This window comes from Mesoplodon densirostris, chromosome 16 (genome assembly GCF_025265405.1).
Source record: "Mesoplodon densirostris isolate mMesDen1 chromosome 16, mMesDen1 primary haplotype, whole genome shotgun sequence".
Lineage (NCBI taxonomy): Eukaryota > Metazoa > Chordata > Mammalia > Artiodactyla > Ziphiidae > Mesoplodon > Mesoplodon densirostris.
Genome location: NC_082676.1, coordinates 48,812,252 through 48,832,318, shown reverse-complemented (window position 1 = coordinate 48,832,318; position 20,067 = coordinate 48,812,252). Strand labels below are relative to the sequence as shown.

General features: G+C 40.8%; 1 protein-coding gene across 2 annotated transcripts in view; it reads left to right on the top strand.

The window, feature by feature from the left end:
• Positions 1 to 20,067, top strand: part of PRKCB (protein kinase C beta) — a 311,308-nt gene that overhangs the window by 206,789 nt on the left and 84,452 nt on the right. For both annotated transcript variants that reach the window (XM_060120019.1, XM_060120018.1), the window contains exons 6-8: positions 12,055 to 12,211; positions 13,394 to 13,528; positions 19,534 to 19,630. In XM_060120019.1, coding sequence (XP_059976002.1) covers positions 12,055 to 12,211; positions 13,394 to 13,528; positions 19,534 to 19,630 — 389 coding nt within the window. The remainder of the gene's footprint in view (positions 1 to 12,054; positions 12,212 to 13,393; positions 13,529 to 19,533; positions 19,631 to 20,067) is intronic.

Below are 20,067 nucleotides of genomic sequence, written 5' to 3'. Positions count from 1 at the left end.
ACCAGTAAGCACGATGAAAGCCTTTGATACATTTATTATACCAAGAAAAACATGTATCTCTTCCTATTTTTCTAAGGGTTAAAAGAATGATTATTAAATTTTGTCACCTGTCTTTTTTGTCATTTTTTGAGATAATGACATGTTTTTTCTCCTTTGACCTAGTTTTATAGTGAATAATATTAATAGATTTTCTAAAACTATGAAGTGTTTTGTTTAGAGAGCATGTAATCAGACTTGAGGTTTTGAAAGATCTCTTTGATGTAGGGGCGTGGAGGAAGCACAGAAAGGAGCAAGACTGTAGGCGAGAAACCAGCTAGGAGAGAAAAAAGGAATGTGCAAACAACAACCATGTGCAACTGCTGTTTACCCATCACTCATTACCTGCCAAGGACGATACCAGGCACTTTACATGCTTCAGATATAACTTAGTAATCACATAACCCTATGACACAATTATTACTGTTAAGGTGGTAACAGTGTGGATAGTAAGAAGGGCTCAGGTACATAAAATGATAAAGAGGTAGAATGAATAGTACACAGTCAAAGATTTTACCGAGGGGAGGCGACCAAGGTGATTTCCAGATTTCTCACCACAGTTGGGTGAACGGTTAAGCACTCATCAAGGATGGCATTGAAAGAGGGGCAGCACATATGCTCTGTTCTGTATGCTGGTAGGTAGGTGGGGGATGGGGGATAATGACAGGGAGGGAGTATTCTTTTTTTTTTTTTTTTAAGAAAAGAATGTTTAAAAAACTTCATTTTCATTTATTCCTTTTTAGTGGTTCACAGGAAAGTTTTTAACATCTTTATTGGAGTATAATTGCCTTACAATGGGGTGTTAGTTTCTGCTTTATAACAAAGTGAATCAGCTATACATATACATATATCCCCATATCCCCTCCTTCTTGCATCTCCCTCCCACGCTCCCTATCCCACCCCTCTAGGTGGACACAAAGCACTGAGCTGATCTCCCTGTGCTATGTGGCTGCTTCCCACTAGCTAGCTAGCTATTTTACATTTGGTAGTGTATATATGTCCATGCCACTCTCTCACTTCGTCCCAGCTTACCCTTCCCTCTCCCCATGTCCTCAAGTCCATTCTCTACGTCTGTGTCTTTATTCCGGTCCTGCCCCTAGGTTCTTCAGAACCATTTTTTTTTTTTTTTTTAGATTCCATATATATATGTTAGCATATGGTATTTGTTTTTCTCTTTCTGACTTACTTCATGAGAGTGAGTATTCTTGGACATGCTTTGGGTTGATGTACTTATGGGATATCCAGTACCAGGTATATGGTAGACAGTTGTGTGTTCTGTTATAATGCTCAATAAAGAGCTTTTAGGTAGAAATTAAAATCATGGGAGTAGGGCCCCTGGAAACATGTGGAAATTAAAAAGCAAACTTCTATTTAATCTGTAGTTCAAAGAGGAAATCTCAAGGAAAATTAAAAAATATTTTGAACCCATGAAAGAAAATGAAAAGCAACACATCAAAATTTGTGGAATCCAGATAAAGAAGTGCTTGAAATGAAATTTATATTGTGGAATTCTACCAGACATTTAAAAAAGAAGTGGGCTTCCCTGGTGGCGCAGTGGTTGAGAGTCCGCCTGCCAATGCAGGGGACAAGGGTTCGTGCCCCGGTCTGGGAAGATCCCACATGCCGCGGAGCGGCTGAACCTGTGAGCCATGGCCGCTGAGCCTGCACATCCGGAGCCTGTGCTCCGCAACGGGAGAGGCCACAACAGTGAGAGGCCCGCGTACCGCAAAAAAAAAAAAAAAAGAAACGACACTGATTCTTCTAGAAAACAGAAGAGTAGGGAACACTTCCTAACTTATTTTATGAGGCTAGCGTTACCCTGATACCAAAGTCAGACAAAAACAGTACAAGAAAGCTACAGTTATCCCTTATGACCATAAATACAAAAATCTTCAACAAAATATTAGGAAATCAAATCCAGAAATATGTAAAAAGAATAATACACCCCAACCAAGTAAATTTTATCCTGGGAATGCAAGGCTGGTTCAATAATTTAAAAATCAATTAATGTGTTCCACCATGTTAAAAATCTAAAGAAAGAAAAAGCACTTGAAAGATTTAATATCCATTTTTGATAAAAGTTCTCAGCATAGTAGAAATAGAAGGAAGCTTTCTTGATGTTATAAAGGACATCTAGAGAAAAATCTACAAGGTACTTCATAATGAAAGACAGCATGCTTTCCCCCTAAGCTATGAAACAAGACAAGGATGTCCACCCTCACGCACTCTATTCAGCATCATACTGGAAGATCTAGCTGGTGTAGTAAGAGAATAAAAATAAACAAAAGATTGGAAAAACAGGTTGAGAAATACAGATTGGAAGGGAAAAAACAAAACTGTCTCTGTACATAGAAAATGATGGTCTATGTAGAAAATCCAAAAGAATCTACCAAAAAACCTCCAAGAACTAATGAGTTAAATTGCAAGATATAAGGTGAACACACAAAAATCATTTGTATTTTTATATATCGACAGTTAACAATTAGAAACTAAAATTTTAAAAATATCATTTACAATAACTTCAAAACAAATGAAATATTTTGTTATAAATCTAACAAAACATGTCTAGGATCTGTATGCTGAAAATTATAAAACACTGCAAGCAATCAAAGAATACCTAAATATTTGAAAAGACATACCATGTTTTAAGACTCAGCATACAGGAAAGTTGTCAATTCTTCAGATTGATCTGTAGACTTAATGAATTTCCAATCAAAATCTCAGCATGATTTTTTTTATTGATATGGACAAGGTGATTCTAAAATTTAATGGAAAGGCCAAAGAACTAGAAGGGCCAAAACAATTTTTAAGGTGAAGAATAAAGTTGGCAGAATCATAGTACTCAATCTTAAGACTTACTATATAAAGCTTCAGTAATCAGGCAGTGTGATTTTGGTAAAGGGATAGATACATAAATGACTGGAACAGAATAGAGAGTCCAGATATATACCCACACAAATATGGCCCATTGATTTTATTTTTAAGTATAAAAACAAAGAAATGGAAAGACTATCCAGTCTTTCAGCAAATGATGTTGGAAAGATTGGGCATCCACATGCAAACAAAATGAGCCTCAACTTCTACTTTATACCTTATATAAGAATAAACTCAAAATGGATTATAGATCTGAATGTAAAATATAAAGGTATAAAACTAGAAAACAGGAGAAAATTTTTATGACCTGGAATTAAACAAAGAATTCTCAAACATGGCACTAAAAACATGACTCATAAAAGAAAAAAATGATTATTTGGACCTTATTAAAATTTAAAAAAGTATGCTCTGCAAAAGACACTGTTATAGAATGAAAAGACAAGCTACAAACTGGAAGAAAATATTTGCAAATCACACATCTGACAAAGGACCTGAATCCAGAGTAAAGAACTCTCAGAGTCATAAGTATGAAAACAACCCCACGAAAAAGATGGTCCAAAGACTCGAACAAACACACCACAAAAGACGATATAAGCATGGCAAGTTCATTCGCAAGAAGATATTCAGTATCACTAGAAATTAGAGAAATACAAATTAAAGCCACAATGAAATACCACTATACACGTATTAGAATGGCTAAAATGATAACGATAATAAATACTGTGGATACAGTGTGCTGGCAGGATGCAGAGTGAGAGGAACTTTCATTCATTGCTAGTGGGAATGCAAAATGGTACAGTCACTCTGGAAAACCTTTTGACCTATATATATGTATGTATGTATGTATACATACACTTACCATATGACTTAATGATCTGACTCCTAGGAATTTACCCTAGAGAAATGAAACTTTTTGTTCATACAAAAACATATGAATAGTTGCACAGCTCTACCATAATCAACAAAAACTAGAGACCACTCAAATGTCCTTGAACAGGTGACTGGATAAACTAACTGTGGTACATCCATACAGTGGAATATTCCTCATCAATAGAAGGGAATTAACTATTCATACATATAACTTGCTCACTCTCAAAGGAATTTTGCTGAGTTAGAGAAGCCAATCTCAGAAGGTTTCATACTGTATGATTCCATGGATATACCATTCTTAAAAAGATAAAACTGTAGTAAATGAGAAATAGATCATCGATTGCTAGGGACTGAGGGAGGGGGGTAGTTTGTAACTACGAAGCGGCAGCACAAGGGATTTTTTCTGGAATCATAGAATTGTTCTGTATCCTGGTAGTGTGGTGGTTACATGAATCTATACATGTGTTAAAATTCAGAAAACTATACACCAAAATAAAAAAAGTCAGTATTACTGTATGCTGTATTTAATTAAAAAAATTAAATGCCATAGGCAGAAAATAAACAGATAAAAGGTAAGGAGAGGAAAGGAGTGTGGGAGGGAGGGAGGAAGAGAGAGAGACACTGAGAGCAGGGGAGGACAGAAGGTAAGGCAATAGCCTGAGATGAAAGAGGAGCTGGCTCAGGGGAAGGTGTATGCAAGAAGGAGCTCATGTTATGATAATAAAAAGTAATGTAAAAAGTAAAGTAGGGCTTCCCTGGTGGCGCAGTGGTTGAGAGTCCACCTGCCGATGCAGGGGACACGGGTTCGTGCCCCGGTCCGGGAAGATCCCACATGCCACAGAGTGGCTGGGCCTGTGAGCCATGGCCACTGAGCCTGTGCGTCCGGAGCCTGTGCTCCGCAACGGGAGAGGCCACAACAGTGAGAGGCCCGCATACCGCAAAAAAAAAAAAAAAAAAAAAAAAAAGTTTAAGCCTGTGGCCAGAAGTGATTGGAGGCTTTCCACATTGGTAGGGTTAGGAAAAAAGTAATAACTCAGACGCACACTGATGGACCGGAGGAAAGGAAAGAGTTGAGGGATCTGAGGGTTTGATGAGGTTAAAAAAATAAATTGGTGTAAAGGGAGCAGGGGATTAAAAGGATAAAAGGTTATTGGGGAATTCAGAGGAAGAGCCATTCCAGGTGAGACTCCAGGTGGCTGGATTGGGATGGAGAGGAAGCCATAATATATGAAGAAGGAAGGGATCTATCACATTTGGCTTCAGATCATCTGTCATACTCTGACTACCTCCTCTAGGTTCATTTATATGAAAATCATATTGGAGAGATGCTCTTTTAACCTTGAAATGGATCTTAATAGTTATATAATTTGATCTAAATTCTCTCAAAGGAGAAAGGAAATCAACATTTGTTGAACCTCTGCCGTGTGCTTTACACTATACTTCAACACCATTATCCTCTATAATTAGGGGAACCATATAATTTATTGTCCTAACTGGACTCTCTTGAGAGTAAAAGGACAACAGATAGAGACTGAGGCTGTTCTGGGTAAACTGGCATGGATGGCCATCCTATAATTATCACACATTCCTTTGAGTTGTATGTGACTTTATCAGCATTTCGAAGACAGGGGAACTCAGGCTCAGAGAAGTCTTTTTACTAAGGGCACCCAGTTAGTGAGAGTAAAGGCAGAGGCAGGATTCAGACCTGAAGGTGTGTGTGACTCCAGAGTCTAACTATTGCTAATTTGGTTCCTGATTCGCCTGCATTAGCTCCCCCATTATCGTTTCACTTGCCTTGGCTTGACAGGCTCTCTTCCAGACAGACACTGTGACGGTCCCAGCTGGAAGTCTGTCTCAACACAGATAAATGGATGTGTGATAACTGTACCATCGCCAGCAGTGACGGGAAGCCAGCTGTTCTAGGAGCCTTTGGCCACGATGTGCTTGGGATGCCTTAGATGCTGCATGTGGGCTGCCCAAAGACCCCAGCTTTGCTTACTTTGTAATCAGATTCCATCAGATGAGGCCAGGGATGGCCAGTTAAGACGACTGGAAGGGGAGTCTGATGGATCCATGGCTCCCAAAAGCTGTAGCATCAGAGAACCTTGAGGTTAGAAGAAGTAATAAGTGAACAGGAATCAAAAGGATGCGGATCTAGGAGTAGAGGGCTGAAGAAGCTTCCAACTTAAGGGGTAGCAGGGCGGTGTAGAGGGGTTTGGGGTTAACCAAAGGTCCAGTGAACTGTCATCCATCAGGAGGTCACTGGCATGGAAAGGGGGGTGCAGAGCTAAAATAGGTGGATGGTTCTGAAATTCTTCACGTGTTTAGTCTCTTTCCTCCAACCCTGCTTTGGTCCTGGGATATGTGCTGGGGGCATCCAGCTGATCTTAATGAGGTCATTCTGGGTCTGTGCATGGTTCACCAAGGGCTCAGGGATTCAAACCATGATCTTTGCAGATCTAGTTGCTCTAAAAAGTCTCTGGGGAACAGGGTGCAGGTCTCTGAAGGCCAGAGCAATGGATTCTTGGAGGCTGTACATGCACCACAACTGAATTGTTTTTTAAACTAAGTCTTAATAACACAGTTAATACAAGAATGCGTTCTCTTTGTAATAAATTCAGAATATGACAGTTAAGGCTAAAGTCTCTTTTGCCCACAACCCCCAAACCAGATTCCTTTACCTCTTCCACAGATGTAAGCGTTACTTCAGGCCAATTTTGGGTTTATCCTTCCAGACTCTTTTCTATATATTTACATTCATATATGACCTTGTAGAAAATTTATTTTATTACACTTGTCTCTTGAAGATTTGGAGGGCCTTGTTTATTAAAACTTTTTATTTTGACATAATCTCAAAGTTACAGAAAAGTTGCAAGAACAGTACAAGGAATATCTGCATGCTCTTTACCTGATTTGATTTGCCACTTGTTCATATCTTGCTACATTTGGTTTATCATTCTCTCTATTAAATATTTTTATATGTGTGTATATTTTTTCCGAGCCATCTGAGAATAGGTTGGAGTCATGGTTCTCATTTGCCCCTAAATACTTCAGTGTGTATTTCCCAAGAACAAGGACATTCTCTTGCATAGGTACAGTTACCCAACTCAGGAAATGTCACATTGACCCAATGCTATTATCTAATTCACAGTCCCGATCCAGAGTTCATCAATTGAACCACTGATGTCCTCAGACCTTTTTCTTAAATAAAGAAGCATTATACTGTAATTGTCTATCTTCATCTTGCTATTTTCTTCAACATGTTAGTGCATGTAGATAGCCCAGTGTTATTGACATGTACGTAGTATTTCACAGTGTGAATATGCTGTAGATTATTTACCCCTTCCCCTGTTGATGGGCACTCAGATTATTTCCTACTTTTTGTCATTGCAAACATCCTCAAACATAACTTAATGTTGGTGGGTGTTGCTTTGAATAACTGTTCTGAGGATATGTAATGAGGACAAATGAGGACTCGTGATGTTGAAGAAAGTACCTTCAAAAGGAGTTAATGAAGAGAAGCTCCTGGTTCACACAGTGGAGGATAATGGCTATAAAGCAACACAGTTATTCAGACTTTCCAATAGTTGGTTCAAAAAAAAAAAGACTAGGAAAGTTCTTGGTGAAGAACGATTCTTAGGAAAATAGTTAACAGTAGTGCTATCTTTTATGGATTCAGCACTGTGTTAGGTAACTTGCACCAGAATGCAGAGGCCTCATTTGCTCTGAAGGCCCTTTGATGGAAACAGCCAGATCTTACCCCCCAGCCAGCTTCACTTCCAAGGCAAGCAATGTTCTCTTGATTGGGACACTTTTCTCCTGTGCACTTAGCAGACTTCCACCAGGGGGGAAGGTTGCTATTTCTGCTTTGTGTGAAGCATTTTGTACCATCTGGGCTGGCTGAATTTCAACAAAGATAGTAAAGAAACATTTATCAAGAAAAATCAAAGTCAGTCTCGCCAAGTGTGGTCTAGAGAGATTTGCTTTCTCGATACATATGCAGCTCTCTTGCTGCTGGGAAACATGACTGTACTTTGAAAAGCTTCAGGAGGGACAGGCCTTTGGATCTTAGCCTGCAGCTACTGTCAACTGCTCATGATACAGTGGCTCTAGGAGCCAGAGCTCTTGGAGATACGAATGCCAACAGTCCCAGAATCAATTCTGTTCCGTACCTTTCCACAGAAATTTTTGGCCCCTTTGGTAGAGGAGAGACCCAAAAGGACAGAAGTAGAAGAAAGGGTTCTGTAAGGGTTGGGGGAAAGATGGAGTCATGCTTCAGTTAGGAATGTTTTGTTCAGGGGAAGTAGGTGCCCAGGGAGAGGTCATTCTTAAATCATTAGTTATGAGATTGGCTCAAGAATACAACATACACTTGTCCTGCAAAGAGCACTCTGAAAGAGCTGTGAGGTTGCAAACTTACAATATAGGAACGTCCTGGTGATTGTCCTGTGGTGTCAGTTCATAAGTCAGGGGAGGGAGTGTGGTCTTTGAAGAAAGACGAGCTGTTTCCACTTGCATATGTGTTGCCAATCAACCAGACAGACAAGTTTCTTGCACTTCAGAGCGTCTCAAACCATGTTTTTATGCAGCTCCCTAGAGTGATAGATGTGTCATTCCAAGATCCCAGCCTAGAAACTGGCACATGCTGTTTTCCTTGGAAGGCTCAATAAATGAAAGTAACAGTTGAAGATTGTATTCCATGGGGGACATGCATGGGGATATTAAGAAATTATATCATCTAGGAAAGTTTTACCTAATGTGTGCTCTGTGGACTAGCAGCATTGGCATCGCCTGGGAACTTGATAGAGAAACAAATGAGCACGTGTCACTCCAGACTTACTGAATCAGAATCTATCCGTGGGAACACGTGTCTCACAATTCCTCCAGGTGACCCTTATCCACACTGAGGGTTGAGAAGCATTCCTGTAGAAGGGTTCAAATGGAAAAGTCGGATGCATTATTCTCAAGAAGGAAAACCACAAGTGGTTCTGTTTAATATCAGTCTGTTTGGAAATGGTTAAGTTTTCATAATAAAAATAGACAAATGTGGCAAAAGGGGCACTGCATATGAATTTTAATAACAATGAAATAGCAATAATATAGCTAGCATTTATTGACTATTCCCTAGGTGCCAGGTTCTGTGCTAAACATGTATATTCCTTGTCTGACTGTACTCTTATAATAACCCAGTGAGGTATGTATTATCTCCACTTCACTCATCAAGAATTTGAGGTTTAAACATGTGAAATACCAGGCTTCCCTGGTGGCGCAGTGGTTGAGAGTCCGCCTGCCGTGAGCCGTGGCCACTGAGCCTGCGCGTCCGGAGCCTGTGCTCCGCAATGGGAGAGGCCACAACAGTGAGAGGCCCGCGACCGCACAAAGAAAACATGTGAAATACCTGCTAGGCAAGATGCAGACCCTGGCGTCTTACAGCCCTGTATCCACTACACTATATGGCCTGGCTACTGTCTCATGAGAAATCAACTACACTTGGAATAAATTTGGTTTTATATATTCCTGGGGGACAGGATCAACATCTTATGTTGGCCCCCCTGTCACCAGTACCTAGCAGAATGCCTAACACATTAGGGACCTGCTTATTTATTTTTTTTTTTTGAGAAGATGTTGGGGGTAGGAGTTTATTAATTAATTTATTTATTTTTGATGTGTTGCGTGTTCGATTCTGTGCGAGGGCTTTCTCTAGTTGTGGCAAGCGGGGGCCACTCTTCATCACGGTGCGCGGGCCTCTCACTATCGCGACCTCTCTTGTTGCGGAGCACAGGCTCCAGATGCGCAGGCTCAGTAGTTGTGGCTCATGGGCTTAGTTGCTCTGCGGCATGTGGGATCCTCCCAGACCAGGGCTCGAACCCGTGTCCCCTGCATTAGCAGGCAGATTCTCAACCACTGTGTCACCAGGGAAGCCTCAGGGACCTGCTTATTGAGCTTAACCAAATCAAAGAGGAAAAATTCTTGCTTTTGGTGCAAAAAATGAGATACAACTTGCAAGCTGAGGTGGAACATGAATTCAGCCTGTGGATAAATGGAAGAAAGGGCCATGTACTAGAGTTCAGAACAGTGTCAATGCAGAATAAGTTACAACTTGCGTCCCGGGGTCCCTTGTCACTCCTCAGACAGTCCACCCAGCCCTTTCCTCATTTCATTTATTCAGTCTCAACCCTTTACTAGCTATATGATCTGAGGCAAGTGAGCCTCCCCTGACTCCCATCCCCAGCAGTGGCTAGCTGCTTGCATGTAGGAAAATAAAGGGAAAATATTTGAATTTAAGTAAGGCTGTGTTTGTCAGATAAAATAGAAAGAAAGAGGAGTAAGGGAGTTGACAGTAATTTCAGGGAGTGATTTTAATGCACCCAAAACTCTAAACTGGGGGTGAATGGAGTAAAGGCAAGAGGGAATGGGGAGAAAGAGAAAATATATTGTGCTCAATAGACTGATTGGTGATGAAAGGCCTGTAGCAGTGGGGTACTAGAGTTAATGAACTGGAAAATGGGAAGTGGCATAAGATCATGGGGTACATGAAACTGAGTTTAAGAAAGTAGTGTAGGGCTTCCCTGGTGGCGCAGTGGTTGAGAGTCCGCCTGCCGATGCAGGGGACGCGGATTCATGTCCTGGTCCAGGAAGATCCCACATGCCGCGGAGCGGCTGGGCCCGTGAGCCATGGCCACTGAGCCTGCGCGTCCGGAGCCTGTGCTCCTCAATGGGAGAGGCCACAACAGTGAGAGGCCCTCGTACTGAAAAAAAAGAAAGAAAAAAAAAAGTAGTGTAATTGCTGGATGATAAGCACCAGGGAGGAGGCGATGGGGGTGGAAGCAAAGGTTGCAGGGAATGGGGGGTGCTTTACCCCTACATTTCTGGTTCTGTTATCTTATTACACTTATGAAATACTTAGAAAAGATGTTGAATGATGGCTGTGGTAATGGGTATCTTTGTCTTATTCCTGACTTTAATGAGATTGCATTTATCATTAACTTTGGTGTCTATTATTTCAGATATCCTTTATCCTGTGAAGAAAATTTCCTGTTATTTCTAGCTAATTGCAATGATCCTATGGTTTTCTCCTTTGACCTATAAATATGATGAATATTTTAATAATAGATTTCTAAGGTTGAACCATCTTTGCATTCCTGGTAGGAGTCATTATTTATTAGCCTTCTAGCAGATAGTCTGATTGAGTCTGCTAATACATTCCTTCCCTTGGCTGTCTGCATTACTGGTTTTGAACTGACTCCTAACTAACTTCTTCCCATTTCTCCAGGTTGATGTCTTATTCTACCTTATCCTCCCTATTCCCAGTTGCATCTGCACTGCTGACCTCTGCTTTCTTTCCCCTCTCTAAGCCTCCTTTACCCAGGGTGTTCTGGGTTGAGGGTGGAGCCTAATGGTAATGCTGCTCTTTTTCTCGCTATGGGCTGTCTGGATACTGGTTATGGGTGCCACATGGAAAATAGTTGCACTTTGGTTTAGAGGGCAACTCTTTGTCTTTTAGCTTTTTCTTTTTGAATTCAGGTAAAATGCACATAACATAAAATTAACCATTTTAAAGTGTACAATTCAGTGGCATTTAGTACATGAACAGTGTTGTGCAACCATCGTTTCTATCTAGTTCCAAGGAATTTTGTCACCTGTAAAGGAAACCCCATAACCATTAGGTAGTAACTCCCCATTCCACCTACCACCAGCTCCTGGCAGCCACTAGTCTGCTGTCTCTTTGGATTTACCTGTTCTGGATGTTTTATATGAATGGAATCATAGAATATGTGACCTTTTGTGTCAGAGTACACACATGTTCATAGCAGCACTATTCACAGTAGCCAAAAGGTGGGAATGGCCCAAATATTGATCAACTGTTGAATGGATAAACAAAATTTGATATATCCATACAAGCGGATATGGTTCAGTCATAAATGAAGTACAATGTGTATGAACCTCGAAAGCATTATGCTAGATGGAAAAAGCCAATCTTTCTTGTAGACTTTTTGGAAAATAAGATTAGAGAACTTACAGTCAATCTACAGGGCAGAGTGGGGAGAGCAGTATGAAAGTCAGAAATCAATTTTAAACCATTATAGAGCAGAGTCTACATCTTTTCAGTTTATCTCACTTTGTGCCCTTCTTAGCTGTTGATGTTAATAAATGAAAATTCCCATTAAGTAAGTGTGATGCCAGTGATCTTTTCACAGGTTCTACAACCATCAGTAGCTGGTGCTTAAATATTCTGGGGCTATTAATGCTAAAACTGCTTTTTTCTGTTTTTAGTAAGAGATGCTAAAAACCTTGTACCTATGGACCCTAATGGCTTGTCAGATCCTTACGTGAAACTGAAACTGATTCCTGATCCCAAGAGTGAGAGCAAGCAGAAGACCAAAACCATCAAGTGCTCCCTCAACCCGGAGTGGAACGAGACATTTAGATTGTAAGTTAAAATCATTGCAGCCCAGCCTGGGTGGTGCAGGTTGGGTTGTGGGCCACCTGAGGTTGGGGAGGTCCTCTCCCAGCTTCTCTTTCCTTTGCTCCTTCCCTGCCTCCCTCCTGCCTTCCTTCCTTTCCTTCCTCCCTCCATCTGCATTTTTGCATTGCAAGCCAAGTAAAACTTGGAATTTTTTTTTTTATGCAGTGCTGAGAATGTCTCTGGTGCGGGAGAGTGGGTGGGATGGAAAATAGTGTGATGTGTTGCTAGGTGAAGACAAATTGTGGGAGAAGCTCTGGGTCTTGGCAAACATGGGACATAACCCATAGGGTGTGGGGATGACCTCTCTAGGGCTGAGTGTGTGGATAATGCTGGGCCTGTAGCTTGCTGGGAGCTCTCTGCCAGCTGCCATGGAGGATTTTACCTGGCTAGTGCTTCAAGAATGTGGGTTCACTTCTTGATGCATCTGGGCCAACAAATATGACATATACCAGCTGATATTTATTGAGCATGTACTATGTATAATGAGCACTGTATTAACTGATCTAGCTTCGTTGGTCATTTCATCCCCATTTTACCACTGGGGCTTAAAGAGGTTAAAGCACAGGCCAATGTCCCACAACAAATACAGGGTGGAGCAGGATTCAGCGACAGACAGTCTGACTTCAAGGGCCAGGGGCCAAAAGCATGATTCCTTGTGGTGCCTCATTCCTTCTTTCCCCTCTCAGGGCAAAACTGGGGGCCTATCTCAGCCTCAGTCAAGGCCATGCCCTAGAACAATTTCTCCTAGACTGGCACCATCAAGACTCTTTCCTTCATACATTTCCTCAGCCTCATCCTCAACCCCCATGTGTGCAAACACTCACACAATTATATGATTGACATCTATAGTTCTTATAGTGACTGTGTCAGTAGGATTTCCTGAACATCATGGATCCTATTAGGACATAAGGCAGCAGAAGTAGTTAGAACTGTCCCTGTCAGAGCTGGCCTAGGTCCTCCACCTGTTTAAACCACAGGCTGGAAAACAGGAAAAGCTCTACCTCCCTGGGGAGCTTGCCTGGGATGGAAACTGAACAGCTTGTAATCCTTAAAAATTCCTCCCTTCAGGCTTTGTCCTCTTGTACATTTCATCTGCTTGAGAAATCACCATAACCTCCACCGACTTCTCTTTTTTTCTCCTTGCAGCCAGCTGAAAGAGTCCGACAAAGACAGAAGACTGTCTGTAGAGATTTGGGATTGGGATCTGACCAGCAGGAATGACTTCATGGGATCTTTATCGTTTGGGATTTCTGAACTGCAGAAAGCTGGTGTTGATGGCTGGTAAGGGAAATTTCACTTTGAAAGCAACAGTACAGCTTGGTCCATCAAAATGTGGGAGCAAGTCTGTTTCCTTTTTTCTCCTAAATGTGAAACACTAAGGCAGAATCACAAAGTGAAACACAAAGTGAAAGCTGGTGGATTGGTTCTGCCTCATAGATAGTTTTATTTAGTCCTCATGCAAAAAAAAAAAAAAAAAGAAAGAAAAGAAAAGAAAAGAAAAAAGAAAAAAAGAAAGAAAGAAAAGAAAAAAGAATTAGTTGCCAATGTTTTCAAAATCAGGAAATTTCCCATAAAAATCTGGACCTAGAGGGCAAAAATGAGGACAGTTGAATAGTTAATACCCCCTTTAGACAGGATGTGGATTTTCTATTTGCCACAGTCCTCACCAGTCCCTATTGTTTTACACTGCCCCACTTTACACAATTATATGGCTTGACAGGCCCCATGGGCACTAAAAGGGCTCTCACACTTTACCCAGAAGATATGCGTAATCCACTGTCAGATTTTGACTCCATTAGAAGATGCTTCTTCATTGGGACTGCTGACCAAGGCTGGTCACAAAAGTGCTGGAAGGTTGCTGTCATAGCTGCAAAATCTCCTTTGTTCTGACATTTTTGCTTTATTCCCTTCTAATGGCAAAAAATCCTGCCCCAATATTCCCATCAAAGAGGCTGCATAAGTCCTCTTTGGCAACTGTTTCTTTCCCAGTTATCTGAGTAAAGGAGTCAGAAGAGATGGCCCACCTTGGCACTAGAACTTTGGGAGAAGTAGTAATTAGGGGTGCTCCTATCTCTTTAAGAGAAATTGTCTCATTTCTGAATGGTCCCTGCTCAGGGCTTTTTCAGTTACAAGTGGAAGACAATCAAAATCAAACTGGTTTAGCAAGAAAGAGAATGGATCACTGGGCCCTCACATCCTTTCCATCGTCCTCCTTACAACTTCCTTGTCTCTCCTCCACATTTATCGTAGGCTTTTATTCAAATATATATTGAGTGTCCACTCCGTTCTAGTCACTAGAGATACAAAATAGTAGAAAATAGTGTTTGATGCTGATGAATGCTATAGAGAAAAGTAAGCAAGAAACAGGGGTAGGGACTGCCAGGGGACGGTGACATTCTGGTTTAATAGCGTGCTCAGGAAGGGACTCTCTGAAGAGGTGACATACAGCCAAGACCTGATGGGGGTGAGGGAATGGACCATGTGAAGATTTAGGGAGAAACTGTCCCACACAGAGAGAATTAACCTGCCCACTTTGGTTGCAGAATTGTAGGGACCTCTTGCCTAGTCGATCATTTTCCATGCTTCCATGTTCAGTCTTTCCAAGTCTTCTGGCTTTGTGTAAAAAGTGACATGTTGGATTTAAAAAAAGAAAAGAAAAAAGAAAACGTCATTCTGAAAGTGTTTTCCTCTTTTCCTTAAGGAAAGTGACATGTTGTTGGATTTAAAAAAAGAAAAGAAAAGAAAAAAGAAAACGTCATTCTGGAAGTGTTTTCCTCTTTTCCGTAGGGAAGTGTTTTAACATGTTTGGTCTTAACTTCTCCATTTTTATCATGGTGTTTCTGTTTCTAAAGGTTTTATTTTTTTCCTTTGCTATTTCATTCTTTTCTTTTTTTTCTGCAGCTGAACAGATTATCCTAAATCATTGTTACCTTAAAGTCATATTTCTTTAAGCTTTCTTTTGTTATTACTAATAGTCATGTTTTGGTCTTATCACACACAAAAAATAACTAAAGCTTTGGAATCAGACTTCGTGGGTTAGAATTTCTGTCCTACCACTTCCTAGCTGTGTACCCCTGGGCAAGTTACTTTGCCTTTCTGTGCCTTCTTTCCTCATTTGGAGATAATAGTGGTAATTAAGTCATAGGATTGTTGTGACATTAAATTAGTTAATATAAGTGAAGTGCCCAGTGTCTGGTAAATAGTAAGCACTCAGTAAGTGTTAGTCATTATTATTAATTGAATAATTATTAGAAAAATATAAATAAGCAAACAAAATATTATCAGAATCCCATTGCCCAGAGATAATCACTATTGACCATTTTTAGAGTTTTTTTCTGTGTGTGTGTATGAAACAAAAATGAAAACTTACTGTCCATACTGTTTGGCAGTGTGCATTTTTCACCTAACAATGCATTATGAACCCTTTTCCCTATCATTCAGTAATCTTAGGCAACATCATTTTTAGTAGCTTCATATAGTCCATTCTTAGATATCAGCCTCAATGTACATAATCATATTCTTATTATAAGATATGCAATACTTACCTATATAAATAATTCTACAGTAAACATACTTATAGTGAAACCTTTGTGCATGGCTTTAATTATTTCCTAAAAAATTCCTAAGCCTGGAATCAATGGCTTTGAGACCATATGCATTATTCAAGTATTTGCCATAATGTTCTGTAATTTTTTTCAGTCAGTTTACATTCTCACCAATGCTGTGTGAGACTTTTCATTTCACCCACACTTGTCAACATCTGGTATTACAAATTTCAAAGACGATGCAAAGGCTATACCTATTTTGTTACTAATTATACATATTTACATAATATACATACAAAATATGATACACATTTTTATATATACTTTTCTTATTTTATAATATAAGTATTTATTATTATTATACATATATTTGTTACTAATTATGTTGAATGTTTTCATTTGTATATTGCCTTATTTTTGTATTTATAAGTGACTATTTCCGGTGTTTTGCCTATCATTTTCTTATTAATTTAGAAGAACTTTTTTTTTTTTTTTTTTTTTTTTTTGCGGTATGTGGGCCTCTCACTGTTGTGGCCTCTCCTGTTGTGGAGCACAGGCTCCGGATGCACAGGCTTAATGGCCATGGCTCACTGGCCTGGCCGCTCCGCGGCATGTGGAATCTTCCCGGACCGGGGCACGAACCTGTGTCCCCTGCATCGGCAGGTGGACTCTCAACCACTGCGCCACCAGGGAAGCCCTAGAAGAACTTTTTATGTAAGAAGGATAATACTATATCTTTGCTGAAATATATGTTGCAATATTCCCCTCTTTGATGTTGTAGGTTAATTTTGGTAATATGCATTTTTTCTTAATGGTATATAAAGCATTCCATTCAACTCTAATTAATATAATAAATATCAAGCCAACCGCCAGAAAAAGTTCTCTAGTTTGTCCACTGATTCACTAGTTGTTTTCTGAATTATCCATCCTAGTGTTTACTGTCTTCTATGGATTTTTAAATTTACTGATTATATTTTTCTTCTGAAAGTCGTCTTTCCTAAGCTCAGATTATTGCCGCTTCATAGATGCATCAACCTCTTGGATCTCATTGAAATTACGAGTTAGATATTTTCTGGAATTTTCTCTCTTTTGGCACCAGTTCTATTTCATGGGAATCCGATCCTCATCATTTCTCTTTATTTTAATGAGTTTTCCACATGCCCTCCTTATAAAAGGGTGAACACAGAAATGTTGAGTGTCCCTGTTCTACTCTTTCACGTCCAGATGAAGGGAGAAAGGAGCATTTTGTATTTTTTGGAGTTCTTCTCTGTTGGATCGATGGTCCAGGTCCTGTAGGTAGTTGGGAGAGGGCTACGGCTAGAGTCAGCTGCACGGCAGGCAGCCCTACTGCCCCAGGGAGGGGCATCTTCCCCCTGTCGGTTTTGTGCATCTCATAGTCGGAAGGGGTTCCTGCTCTTCTTTTCTAATGGGCACAGTTGTCCGTATTTGGAGGCCATAGTGACAGCGTACTGGCCACAGCAAACGTGAGGCGGTGGTGCCGTGCTCTAACCAATGCCCCAGGTGCTGACGTGTTCTGTACTTGCTGAATATGGATCGGAATTTTGGACCCTCGTCCAGTCCCTGCTGGTCTATTCCAGGGTTGTTAGTGGGGTCCTGTTGAGGTTCCCACTGGCTGATCACAGCTGGTCAATCCTCTTTGATGTGTATTTTCCAAAGTATGGGGCCCCAAATGGCTTAGTTAGTACATGGTTGGGGCATCATCCATATTGAATTGTACCCTGACAAAGCTATTCTTTTTTTTTTTCATTTAGTTTATTTATTTATTTATTTATTCATTTATTGGCCGCGCCATGCAGCATGCGGGATCTTAGTTCCCCGAGGGATCAAACCCGTGTCTCCTACATTGGGAACGTGGAGTCTTAACCACTGGACCGCCAGGGAAGTCCCAAAACTATTCTTTTGTTGGTGTTGCTTCAGTTCCTGAGTTTACTACAGAGAAAGTCTCAGAGGGCGCTGGTGTATCCTTAATACTCTTTAACCCTTGCTGCTTGCTAATCTCCCATTTTAATAAAAGGGGCAGGTATTAGTCTCAGGACCTTTGGTAAGCAACACCATCTACTTGGCTTTGAGTAACTTTGATTCACGTATGCTTCGTCTTTTACAGATACATACTTTCTGCTTGTAACAAGTGTTGTTGGCTTTCTTTACAAAGAAGAGATATAAAGTGTCTTTTTAAAGTGAATTTATTATTTGAAAAGCTGATTTAATGAAAAGCATTGTCAAAAATAACATCCAGATTTAGCAAAATCCACAAAGCTGGAGGAATTTTGCCAAACACTGCTCCATGCTCTCTTACTAATACTTTAATTTGCAGAACTTCCTGAATGTCCCTGCTATGTGTATAGCACCCTTCTTGATTTCCAGCAAAGATACAGATGTTCTCTTATTTTTGTATTTATTTTGGTAATTCCTTTGGCAGTTTGGAAGATGAGCACTGAATATTAAATGTGGAGGTGTCCAGGCTCAAATTGTCATCTCTGCTTTGAGTCACCTATCTCTCTGTTTTTAGAAGCTGCCTAGGAAGATTTGTGAATGGAGAAAAAAAATTGTGATGAAAATTGTAAATTCTGGTTAGAAAGTCTCTGGGGGTGAGGAGTTTGGGGTTCTTTTCCCCCTGCTGACTCCAGTGCCTTTGGAGTGTCCCTTTTCCTTCCTCACACTCATCTCAGTCTGACTAGATGGAAACATCTTTGTGGTCTAGAAACAAACTGAAACCATCTTGTTTATTATAGTCATATTAATATCAGTAACAATGATGATGATACCTTTTATTGAACACTTGCTAAATGCTAGGCACCAGGCTTACCATTTTACATGCATCATTATGTCTCAGCTTCACAGTCATCCTATGGAAAAAGACTTCTATTCCTATTTATTGATGAGAAAAATCGAGGCTCAGAGGGCCTACCTTGCTTATTCAATTATCCAAAGAGGCAAGGGAAGAGGTGAGATTTGGACCCAGGCATAGTTTGACTCCAGGGCTTGTGTACTTTCTCAGGAGCTTGACTACTGAGCACTTTGGAAGGTTTCTGCATAGAAAAATGGCGTCAGTGAGACAAGTCCAGAGTCATCCAAGTGCTGGGATGGCCGGGTGGCAGCATGGTACAGTGAAAGGGGATAGAAATGCCGGGACAGCGTGATAGGAATACGTTGACAGTGGGAGCTCCTCAACATTCTTTCAGAATCAGAAAGCACATAATGGACCAAAAAAGTAGGTAGAAACATTGAATGTTATAATCAAGAAAATTGTGTGTGTGTCTGTGTGTTTAGAGAGGCAGAGAACTTTGCGTCCTATAAACCCATTTTTTTCTGATGTGTTTCTGATGGTTATAAAAATATATAGTGTCCCTGGCTACACACACACACACATACCCCAAAGCAAAAAACCCTCAACACATGTTTTTTTGTTTTTTTGTTTTGCGGTACGCGGGCCTCACATTGTTGTGGCCTCTCCTGCTGCGGAGCACAGGCTCCGGACGCGCAGGCTCAGCAGCCATGGCTCACGGGCCCAGCCGCTCTGCGGCACGTGGGATCTTCCCGGACCGGGGCATGAACCCGTGTCCCCTGCATCGGCAGGCGGACTCTCAACCACTGTGCCACCAGGGAAGCCCAACACATGTTTTTAAAGCAGAACTTTCTATAGACTTCCCTCCCTTATCCTAATCAACAAAATGATATTAAGTAGAGTCATGGAATATGTCTTTCCTTTGCTCCCTTTAGGTTTAAGTTACTGAGCCAGGAGGAAGGCGAGTACTTCAATGTACCTGTGCCACCGGAAGGCAGTGAGGGCAATGAGGAACTGCGGCAGAAATTTGAGGTGAGATGTCTTTCCTTCGGCATCAGTGGGAACCGGTTGAGTCTGCCTCTGTATTGTTTTTCTTGTTTATGGTGTGGTTTCCACCGAGGCCTTTCCTGACCCTGTGCCTTTGCGATGTTGTTCTGCTTTCCAGAAAACTCCTGTTTATCCTTCAAGACCCCAGTTAAGTGTCCCCTGCCTTGTAAAGTCATTCTGCCTCCCTGTCCTCATTCAGATTTAAACTTTTCCTTGAGAGTGTTCATTCACTACCCAGGTCATTCTGATGGTGGCTTGGACAGGGATGTTAGTAATGGTGAACGAAAGCAGTGGACAGGGTAGAGATATTTTGGAAGCTCAGTCAGGTAGGCTTGCTGAGGGATAGAATCTGGATTTGGATCTGTCGGCAGGATGGTGCTGTATTAACAAATGGAATTGATAGTGCTGGTGACTCCGTGAAA